The sequence below is a fragment of the Centrocercus urophasianus genome, unplaced genomic scaffold, assembly GCF_019232065.1.
Source record: "Centrocercus urophasianus isolate 14NV4802_14NV808 unplaced genomic scaffold, USGS_Curo_1.0 seq_11, whole genome shotgun sequence".
In the NCBI taxonomy this organism is placed as follows: domain Eukaryota; kingdom Metazoa; phylum Chordata; class Aves; order Galliformes; family Phasianidae; genus Centrocercus; species Centrocercus urophasianus.
In genome coordinates, this window is record NW_024884253.1 from 62,510,951 (window position 1) to 62,522,468 (window position 11,518).

Below are 11,518 nucleotides of genomic sequence, written 5' to 3' on the forward strand. Positions count from 1 at the left end.
TTTCTTTTGTAGGAGAAGCAATATGATAGATAAAATACTTGGGAAGACCTGTGGAGTAAGACTTCTGAGATCCTCTCAGTTCCCCTCATCCCCTTCAAAATGCGTCCCCACGTGCATTGCAAATGGCAAAGTCAAAAAGCTCAGAAAACTTATGAAGGCTCCTCCTTTCAGAATTATAAGTTTTCACTTAACCTGATGAATTATTTTGTTTGTAAGTTTTGCTAGTTTTTAAGAATTTTAAGTACTTTCTGTGACAGTTGTGTTGAATTATTCTTGCTTTAGAAACAGCTGTTATGTCAGAATTTCAGTAACATAAGGTCTGCACCCTGTAAGTAAATTTGTCAAAGCATTTACATCTGGACCGATATCTGCAGATAATACCTCTGAATTCCTACAAGAAAAGGAGACATTTGAGCCCAGATCTAATGGATAAATGGCTGCCAATAGGTCAACGAAAGAGTTAATGGGTGTAGGAAATAAATAATAGTTCCATGGAGTTGAGGAATAAATAGAAAAAAGAAAGCCTTTTCAGAATGCAGCTATGAACAAGTTGAAGGGGTTTTCAGAAGACAGTGGGAAAATGTAACATGTTAAAGAGGAAAAAAGTTTACAGTGTACGAAGATTTTTACTAAAAGCCTTTACTTTGAAAGTAAGAAGGCTGTCTAGACAGAATAGTGCTGTATTGTCAGAATAGTAATGTATTGTCTTTGCTGTGTTGTTGAGTTTAGTGTTTTCATATCACAGATCTACATGATAAAGGATGTTTCCTAATTCTGTTAAGCCTTTTTTTCCTTGAAAAAGGTAGGGTTTTTGTCCTAATGTGCACCAGAACTTCCCACTCTTCAGCTTAAATGTCTGAAGGTCAGTTTATCCTCATATTGTTCTTGTCTAAGCAAATGAACAGGTTGGACAAAATACACTACTTCATCTTCCCTCCCTTGTTTTTTAGCTAACGGTCATACTTTTGTGTCTGTGCTGTATGTTAAAACAATCCAAGCTCTTTTAGCCATTAAAAGAAATGCATTTGATATTCTGCATGATTGTATTGTCCTTGTTTGTGCCTGTTGTGATTCACTTGTCTCATGAGTGACTGGAGTTATGTGTGGGCTTCCAGTATTTGTCACACTAATGCTTTCGTAATCTTTTAAGTTCTGCTGGATATGCTTGTTCTGTGCCACATGGGATCAAGAATGCATCCTGTCTCCAAGAATTTGGGCAGCAATGCCAGTAGGGTTAGATCTATTTCTTAACTAAAATAAAGTTGTTTGCTTTTTTTTTTTTTTTTTTTTTTAAAAAAAGACAGGCTGTTCTTGCTTATTGCTCATCAGCTCCTGGTTATCTTATTGGCAACGCAGACAAAATTTGAATTGAAGATCTTATCAGAGATAAGTTGGGCATTGTTTTTTATTTTCATTCTAAACAATAGGTCAGGATGTGCCCATACATGCAAATCTGGTTTAAATGGACTTTAGAAACAGTGTCGTTACTGTATTCATTAGTCCCTAGTTATAGATTTGGCCCCTGGAGCTGGTGAACTCAGTGATTCAAATGTAGGGGTTTGCTGGAGAAAGGAGGAGGAGAAAAAGTTTCTGTTGTCATCTGTTTATTCACCTTGCAACTCAGTAGAATCGTGCATGTTCTCAGTAACAGTCAAGAACTAATAGTTTGCTTCAGTCTGATAAAATTGAAAAAAGAAAAACTCCTTTGTCTTTTAGCACGGTGACTGTAGTTTTGCTTCATTGAATTCTCTGGGTAGTTAGGCAGCATAATCAGAGGATCTGCACTCACTTCTCTATTTTTTGGTATACTGTTGCATGCATCCTTTCTGATAGACCAGCAAATCACATGATTATTGCACAGGGCTTCTAGATAGAGCATGCTAGAATTTTATAACTGGAGGACTACAGTAAGGTGTTTGGACTTTGAATAAAGTTGAGGTTCAGTTCCCCAGGTACGAACTGTAGCATACAGTTAAAACAAGAAGAAGCCAGACAGAATCTCTACCAGTGCATTTGTTATTCTAGAAATTAGTTTCATAGACATATAAGATATTGTATAAATGGTTTTCCAGTAATTAACTGGAAAAGTTACTGTAGCCTGATTTGTTTTGAATGACCAGAATGTTAATTTTAAGCTTAATAACCTATTCTTAAATGTATGTCTATCCTACTTATAGAACTACTGAAATATAGATATTGGTAAAATAGGCAAGTAGAGCCCCCCAGATTTTCTCTTAACAATTGTTTTATTAATTAACATTTATTTTTAGCATGCAATATGTCCTTGTTAATGTATTGATCAACTAATTACAGGAGGCATACATTTTGTAAATAAAACAAAATATTCTGCTAGAAGCTCTGGCTGAGACTGGAGCTCTAACCTTTGCTGTAAATTATGCTGTAGGTGAAGAAGGAAAATAGAAAGAAATTGTACATTATCAGTATGAAGCTTTTGAAGCTTTGCTGTCCCTTTTTCCACTATTGTTCTGCTTTCTTTGAGCATACTAAAGCCATACAACTACAGAGGAAAACAACTGGGTGCTTGGTGATGTCTTTTATTTTCAGATTTCCTGGTGTTCATATTTCCTTGTAAATCTTGCTTCTGATAAAAAATTAATTAACATTGAGTGTTGTTTTCTGTTGTTTGTTGTTTTTTTTTTTTTTTTTAAATTAGGAATGTTTTGTTTTCATTGGGAGCTAATGCAAGATCAGGCAGTTGTTGAAAACTCACTCTGGATTAATTAAGAATATAATAATCTTTCTTGTGTTCAAGGAGGAGCAAACCTAACTTATTTTATCTTAACTTCTCACATAGATGAGCAATAGGCTTAAAGCTTTTCACTTTGTTGTTACGCTGCTGATTACTAATAGCAAGAGTTAAGAGTATAGTCCGATTGAAACTAGACTTTAAGTGAGTGTACTTGAGTGCTTTGTGTGAGTATTAGTAAAAGATAAAAAATAATTAAAACAGCACAGCTGTACAGGAGAGGAAATGGTCTGTTAAGAAATGAAGAGCCTTTTGTGCAACTGATGGAATTAAATGAAGGCCATGCGTTGATTTCATCTACAGTTTGTTTTTGTGTGTATGTCAGATTTCTTTCCATTGAGACATTGAATGTGAACGTTGTAATAAAACAAATGTGGAACTAAAAAAATATTTCAAAACATCGCTATTATTTCTGGTGTTATAACAAATGAAACTGCCTGGGTGGGAATATAAATGTTATCATTAAGTATCTCATGTTAAATTTTGGTGTTTCAGTAACATGTCCTTCTTGGAGTGCAAATCCTATTCTGAAATCTGAAATGTTTACACTCGGAATAATTACCAGGTTATGCTGATTGCTCTGTTAATATCATTGTTTGTTTTTACTTGTTATATCTCCCTTTGTTTAAAAAAAAAAAAAAGCATGCTGAATGCAAGAATATGTTTTACTGTTAAAGTTCTTATGCTCTTTTCTTCCTATTACAAGTTGATTTTGTGTCTGAAACAATTTCATTCTCATTCTGTGGGTGACTGCCTGCCTCTCATTGCTTTACCCTCCCTCTATTACTGCATTTTTCAATAATTTTCCACTGTGTTCTTGTCTTTTTTTCCCTTTTCTTCCATCTCCCTCTGCCACTGACAAGCTGTGGCACTGGCTTAATAAGAAGGTAAATAAACAGCAAAATTGTGATTCCAACTAATCAGTTCTGCGGTTTTGGGGAGGTTTTTTGCAGCATGAACACTCCTTAACATGCTTTGCTTCTTAGTTTTCTCTCCCAAGTGTTAATTTTCCAGCTTTTGACATAAGCTACGGAAGGTCATATAATTATACCTGATCTCTTGTCTTCTACTAAAGTAAACGCATGTAGTTACACATTTTGTACAACAGAATATTGCGTTAGCTTTTCAAGTGGTAGTTTGATTTAGTAGCACTTGTATTTCAAAATGGTTGATCTACTCCTACTCCTGCCTTGTATGCTTGACAAAATGAGTTAATTCCCTGACTAGACATCTGTTTTCTGCTCAGAGAAAGCATTAGTTACATGAATTAATGTGGGAGTGGTGAGGGTTAGGGCTTGAAGTGCAGTCTTGAAGCTAGGAAAATAGATGCTTGCACACAATGCATTGCCTGGTTTTGGTCTATGCTATTAATGTTTCCCTTTGAAGTGCCGAACTGGCCTGTATATTCAGTGATAGTGTAGCACAAGTGAAATGAGAGTACCTGCTGAATCCAATGACACTCTGAAGAGAACTGATTGCTAGTTAGAGGGGAAAAAAAAACAACACACAAAAACAACAAAAACGTTGGTATAGCTAAAATATTAGTGTGTGTTTGGCTTATAAAAGTATGTCATGTGTTATATATGAAATTTACTCCTCGGTAGATGTGGTTCATCTTGATCAGTCCCAGTGGACTATTGCTCTTTGGGGAACCATCAACCCAAGAAAAATTGAATCTGTGTTTGGCCTCAGGTGTGACTGAAATCTGGGAAACTCAGTGTGGTGATATGTCTGAGACCTGGGCAGTGTCATTGTTGGATGTGTATGTGAAGAACTCTAGAGTTATGTCAGGGAAAATTTAGAATGTGATAAAACATGAAAACTAGGTAACTGAGAGAGAGGAAAAAGATTAAGTACCGTGTGTGGAAATGAGTTATACTCTCAGCAGTAACTTCTGTCCTTACTTATCACTTCAGTACTACTGGGCTAATCAGAGCGCTTTCTAGGTTTATAAACGCTTTTAATTTTTGATCAACCACTTACCAGTTCTATTTAGTAACAACTGAAGAAGAAACCGTAGATCTACCTTGCACATTGTGAAAGGTACCTGAAATACCTTTGTTGTGATAATGAAAACAAATAGAGCAGAATAGTAGATCATGTAGGCCATGAAGGGCACTTAGACAACCCTCCACAAGGTTCTTTTAAACAGTTGAAGGTAGTTAGATAGCTGACATCTTCTGGATGACAAATGAAGAGTGATGCTGCAAGTAGTGTGTAGGTTGAGCAGTTATAATGAATTCAGTATGTTTAATCACAAGTATTTAATCATTGAGCTAGGATTGTGTATTTGGGAGGGTTTCTGTGTTTGTAAACAAGAGGGTAGAGTTGCTTGTTTTATGCTTCAGTTATAACTGCCCACTAAAAGGGCAAATTTCAAATTTTCTTTTGCCTTTTAATATAATTTGGCTGTTTTCAAGCTGTACTTTTACTTCCTGTTTTTGCAGTGTTTCTTCTCTCTAGGTGGTTTGTGATCAATAAACACATTGTACCGTAACCCTTCATAAAAATTTGGATAAGTGATTGGTTTGTTTGCACGCTTGAGGTGAGCTGCTGAGTTCAGTGAATCACCAGTAAAAGCTCAGTTTTCACTACTCGTGTCTCTGAATTTTACTTGCTTTTTTTGAAAACTCAGTCATATGGATTTTTTTATTTTTTTTTTAATATTGATATGCTGTAAGAATAATTTACTTGCTATTACTTTGAACTCTGAGTTTTTGGTGTTTTTTATATTAGAAAAGTGAATTATTGGTCAAAAACCTACAGATACAGCCTCTTAGAAGAGGATTATGTAGTTCCCAGGAGATGATTTTGAAACTTATGTTTGACTTCATATTTTTATAGGATGAGATCTTTGTAGTCTTGTAGTGTTGCATATAATGTTGACTTCTGTGCATGATGAGCAAGTAATGATAGCATTATAGTCAAGGTAAAGAAAAAAGCAAAACAAGAAGATACAAGAAATATATCAGGTTCTTGAGGGTTGTTTTGTTTTTTTTCCTCTTAATTTTAAAAAAAATGCTCTACCAGAGGCAAACAATGGAGGAGACTTACGACATAGAACAGCTGCAGTCACTTGAAAAGTTACTTCCTCTGGGCCTTTCTCTTTTTTGCTACTCTGCAGGGAATTATGTTTGGGAATGCTAACATAAGTTACCGATCATCCACTGACAGTCGCACAAATGACAGAGTCTGAAGTGATGACTGTCTGGGGCTGCTGGTGTTAAACCTTAGCTTTTTTTCTTCCTGTTCCAAGAGCTGTCGAAGAGCTGCTTGAATTTTTCTTTAGCAGACAAGAATGATGTATAATTGTGTTTAATGTGCAGATACCACCCAAAGTGGAGAATAGGTAAGGTTAGCATGATTTGTTCTGTGACATTGTACATGGCAGGAATCTTTAGGATTACTAAATAGTGTAGTTGTTGGAGGGACATAAGTATGAGTGATCTCATCTAGATTGTTCTCCAGTGTTAACTTAGCTATTCATATGATTCATTTCTGCATAGTGTCACCGGATGATATTAATAAGATGATATCAAATATTAATTGAACTAAAGGAAAATGTTATCAAGTCTGCTGTCTAAAAAGGTATGGGGGAAAAAAAGAATCCTGATAGGTGGTGAAATAGTGTTTAGAAAGAAATCACCCTTGTTGGTAATTTCATGTACAGTTAATGAAAGTGGAACGGATGTCCAGGTGTGCGTCACTGTGTGTGAAGTGCAGTTCATAAAATGGTTTAAAAAAATGTTCTGATGGCTGTGCAGTTTGAGGACACTAAAATATGAATTCATAAATTATGGATCTTACTGCATAACTTGTCTAGATAGTGTGATTCCTGATTGGTAAACGTGATCAGAAGTCTTCTTGCGCTCACTGTAATGGGGTTTGTATCATGATATGAAAGTTGTAAGCAGGGCGTACTTGAAGATATTTGAGAGGCATTTTAAAAGAGTGCAACTTGGCTTAGAAACTTACTTCTACCTTGAGGTATATTCTAAAAAAAATGTTTTCAAAGTTGATGCCTTTTCTTTTAAAACCTTGAAAATTTAAGATAGCTTTTTGCAGTCAGTCTATCACAACTTTTTAACCTCTCAGTTTGGTTTTAAAAGTGTGACCTTCTGTAGCTTAGGAGCCTGGCTTTGCTTACTGTTGCATAATTTTGGATGTTGTGGCAGCATCAGCTTCTTGCTGTTAACTGATTTTTAGATGAAGAAGCTCAGAACTGAATTTAGAACTTCATGATCTCTGGCTGATGACTAGTGTTTAGTCAGTGTGTTTGTATTTGTGTGTGTGTCTGTGATTTACAGAAGAGATGTAAAGGGATGGCCTGATTCAGTGGTAAGTACAAGCACGCAGGAATTTAGCATTCTAACTTACATGCAGTACTAAGCTAGTACCAATGAATTATTTAATGTGAGTGTGCCAGGGTGAGCGCTTCCTACTGAAGTGTTGCAGGTAAATGTAGAAGAAGGGAGGGAAGCTTAATAGCAAGCAAATTAAAGGAGGCAGAATAAATATAACCTTAAGATAATGTTGTGCATCTGCTTTTATTATGAGTATACTGAATCCAATTTGGATCTCTACTCTGATTTGTTTGTAACAGTTGTGTAATGTTGATCTTCTTAAGGCTGTGAGAGATGTGATTGAGGTACCCGTAGGCATGCTGCACTTGGCTTCCGTGTAGATTGCATAGGCTACCTGCCCAAGAAATAAACACAAAGTGGGCTTGCATGCCTGAGGTTGCTGTCTATGCTACTGCAGCATCAGCATGGCCATTACTTTGCTAACTAGATTAAAAGTAATTGAGGCTTCACACATGTTGCAGCTGCACTTCAAAGGCATTACAATTCCAACCTGCAGTGAGAAGCATCAAGTAAAGATCCTTGCTGGTGATGTTCAGAGGGTCCTCATCCTGATTTTTTTAGAGCTTTTTCTTCTTCCAGTAGTCACTATGGTGGTAAAACACGTAGAAAGTCCAGCCTATGCTGCTGGATGAGATTCTTCCTGTTGGGTATTCTCACGCAGCTAGAGATGTTAGCAGTGAGACAGGTTCGAGTTCTAGATGAGACTAAGTAATGAGTTGATTTTGTCTCTAACTTAGAAAGTAAATAAGAATTATTTTTTACTTTGACTAAGGAATAGCAAGGGAAGCTTTATTGTCTTTTTCTATAACTTCAGTTTAAAACGCATGCCATAAATTTTCCCTTCCTGGCCATTGATTGTTTTCAGGGATAGTTTTTGATTCTCACCTTCGAAACAGGGGCTTTCATTTTTGCTTCTCTTGCTTAATTCATGTGAAATGTGGAAGGGCACAGCAAATCCTGTTTTCTGTCTTGTTTCCAAAGAGTTAACAGCCCCAAGTAGAAATTAGTCAGAATTTTTTTGAAAGTTGCGCTATTGCTACAGGCAAGTAACCTCTCCCCCCAGCATATGGTATTTCTGATGGCAGAGAGATTTCAGCAATGGGGGGAAAATGTTAAAAATATCCAAGGTGTAAGGTTTTGCATGTTCCTTCCAGTTCTACATAATTCCTTTCTGCAGGTCATGTAGATCTTGCCATAGAAACTTGCTGGCTCAGCATTAGTTCCTGTTTGCTTTCTTCCAGCTTTTATTCAGTATTTTTAACAGCAGTTCTAAAATGCTGAATGTAATCCTTACCGTGATTCAGATCAAACAAGGAATTGGTTGTAAAAACTTTAAGCTTTTTTATTTTTCCTCTCAAAGCTTTATGTGTATTAACTGCTTAAATGTTACAGGATGAGCTTCTGTTCCTTTTCAAGCAGGAGATATTACTTCTGTGTTAAGAAATTCAGACATACAGCAGTCCATAGTAGTTACTGGTTGTTGATTTCCTATGTAGGAGTGGGGTAAATAGTGAGGGAAGAAGTGGTTTACAAATGTAAACCATTGGTAAGCTCAGTAGTTTGGGAAGAATTCTGTGCAAAGAGTTATCATCCTAATCTCTGGATACGTAACTTATACTCACTTGGAAACACTTTCTTCTCCTGCATATTGTCATTAACTTTGGTTCTCTTAAAGCTCAGATTTTACAGTTGTATTTTTTGATGCCAGATGGAATAAAAATTTGGTTCTTGAACTGTATATAAAAGCTAGAAAAATGTGCTTGGTCACACTTGCATGAGCTTTCTCAACTTTTTGTGTGGATAGTCAATTGATGTATGAGAAAGCTTAGCTTGCACTGTGAATAGTCATGTAGTTCGGTAGTTCTCATGTTTTGAATGACATCAGCAAAATTTTTCTAATCTGAAGTGGTTTCATTGCTACCCGTAGACATGTACAGAATGTGCCTTTCTATAAACCAACAGAACAACAAACATGCTTGTTCCATGTATGAGTAGTTTTATCTGATTTATGTATAATACTGAGAATCTTTCCAGTTTGAAATTTGATGAAAATATTCAGTACAGAATAATTGACTAGAAATTTAGTAATTTAGAAAGCCTTCAGCTTAAGTTCAGAAGGTGATAAGCAGCTTTAAACGTTTGGTTATTTGCAGAAATATCTCAGTAGTCATTTGGATAGCTACTGGCTATTCAGGTTCCAAAGTCATGGTCATACTTAACAGCATGCCTTGTTAACTTCTGTGCAAATAGTACCCATAAGTTTCCAAGTTGGTGAAGGACAGGAAACAAAGTCGGTTTCTAGGTTGGTAGTTGAAATGAATGCAGCCTCTTTAGGTCGGCTAAGTAAATGTTGAATTATTATTTGCATTGCAGAGAGCTTGCTGTGTCTTGTGGTAATGTGTAAATGTCGTTTGCAAAACCACATGTCATACCATGGCCTTAATCATCCTAACATTGCTTGTTAATTGTCCATCTCAGAGCTTGAGCATTAATGCTGTTTGATTAGAGCCTAATTTTGCATTCCAGTTGTAAGTAAAGATAACAGTGCTGCCAGATAGCATCTAACGTTGCTTTCATTGGAGATTAGTTTATATGCCATGATTTTTTTCTTTTTTTTTTTTTCTGCACAGATGATCGTGTGGTTGGAGAAAATGCTAGATAAAATAATCAGCATTTTCATAATATTTTTGCTAGTGATAGGAACCCTTCTCCTAGCCCTGCTCCTTACAGCAAAGGTACGGTGCGCTGAAGAACATTGTCACAGAGCTCATGTTTAAAAGCTGAATGAAAGTTACTGATGTTTATGCAAAATTGTGTAGCTTAAAGAACCTTTTGAAGTATTAAGGAACGAAATGTTCTGTAGTCAAATTTATTACCATTCCAAGATTTCTGAGGAGATATGCACATGTATTTATTTATATATTTATATGTAACAAAACCAATCTGTAGACATTTGGAGATTTGAAATTCATTCTAGAAGTGCGGTTGTTAGCTTATGTATTAAAGTAACAGTTTTGTTTTGCATCTGGTTACAGCTTTCATGTCAGTAGTAGAGTTGCTTAGAATTTTATTTTATTTATTTATTTATTTTTAATTTACTTTGCATCAAAACCGTATTTGTAAAATGCTTAAGGTGTGTTTGTCTGTTTGTGTGATTGTCTGTAATAACCCCATAGTATCCCATTCGAAGTTAAAATGTGCTGAGATTCAGATGCTCGTTGCAATTCATTTTTGAATTGTGGTTGATTTTCTTTTTTTTCACCAGAAGAGGTCACCCATATTTTCCGTTTTGTTCTGTTTTGCTTTTTCCTTTTATTTTCCTCCCCTTTTTTTTTTTTATGGAGCTGTATTCTTACTTGGCGCAGTCAGTGGAGGCTGAATGGTTTGCCTGAATAGAGCTGTGAAACAAATATCAGATTGATTCTGATGTCAGTCTCATTTCTCCAAAACGTAAACTTGCATAATATTGAGTGCTTAAAATTGAAGGCTTTAAAAGCTGTGCAAATATTCCAGCCTAAAGCTTTTTTACAGTCAGAAAAGAAACATTAAGATATTTATATATGATGTCTTTTATTTTCTTATTGAAGAATTAATTTGGTGAGGCACTTAGTGTGGTTGATCATATTAGAACTGAGCATTCATTAATTTTTACGGTTCTTTGATCCATACCTTGGAAAGTCCTATCTGAAACTTAAATGTTTCGTATTTTAGTACTTCTCTGACAGACAGCTGTAGTTAGATATTATTTTGCTGTAATATCCCCAGGTATTATTTTTCTAGTTGATGAGATGAGGTTTACATTTCCATTTGCCATTGTTAATTAAACAGTGCCTGACCAAAACTGTCAGAACAGACTGTCGTTTATTACACTGATTTCTTTTCTGAGTTAATGCTACTTCATGGCTCACAGTGGGTCTTCTGAGTTTTAGGAATTACGCTTTCAATCTGTCAAAAACGGGCTACTAGCCCATCCCCACCCATTCCAAAAAAAATAAAAAGACTCTCAAAGTAGGTAGAGTTTGAGTTTGCATTACATGACATTTCTTCTCTCTGTATTTAATTTAGGTACATCAAGAGAGTGTTCACATGATTCAAGTCACGAGCAGCTTGATCAATGAGACAGTAGCCAGTCACCCAGAATGGGCAAAGTAAGAATGCTGAAGTTAAGCGAATAGTATAGGGTGGATGAACAAGCTTCCAGGTGCTCTTACAGATAGTTTGGTTGTTCTGTTGTTTGTTTCTTTTTCTGGGGGGGGGGAGGGGTTCCTTTTCCTTTTTTTCTTTTCCTTCCTTTTCCTTTTTTTCTTTTCCTTTTTTTCTTTTTCTTTTCCCTTTTCCCTTTTTCCTTTTCCTTTTCCTTTTCCTTTTCCTTTTCCTTTTCCTTTTC

The 11,518-nt window shown here is 35.8% G+C and overlaps 1 protein-coding gene across 1 annotated transcript in view; it reads left to right on the forward strand.

Moving 5' to 3' along the window:
* The window catches only part of TMEM245 (transmembrane protein 245), a gene marked incomplete at its 5' end in the record, with an annotated part of 71,748 nt that overhangs the window by 18,039 nt on the left and 42,191 nt on the right, over positions 1-11,518 (forward strand). Inside the window, 2 exons of the mRNA XM_042839191.1 lie at positions 9,762-9,866; positions 11,197-11,279. Of these exons, the coding sequence (XP_042695125.1) occupies positions 9,762-9,866; positions 11,197-11,279 (188 nt within the window). The remainder of the gene's footprint in view (positions 1-9,761; positions 9,867-11,196; positions 11,280-11,518) is intronic.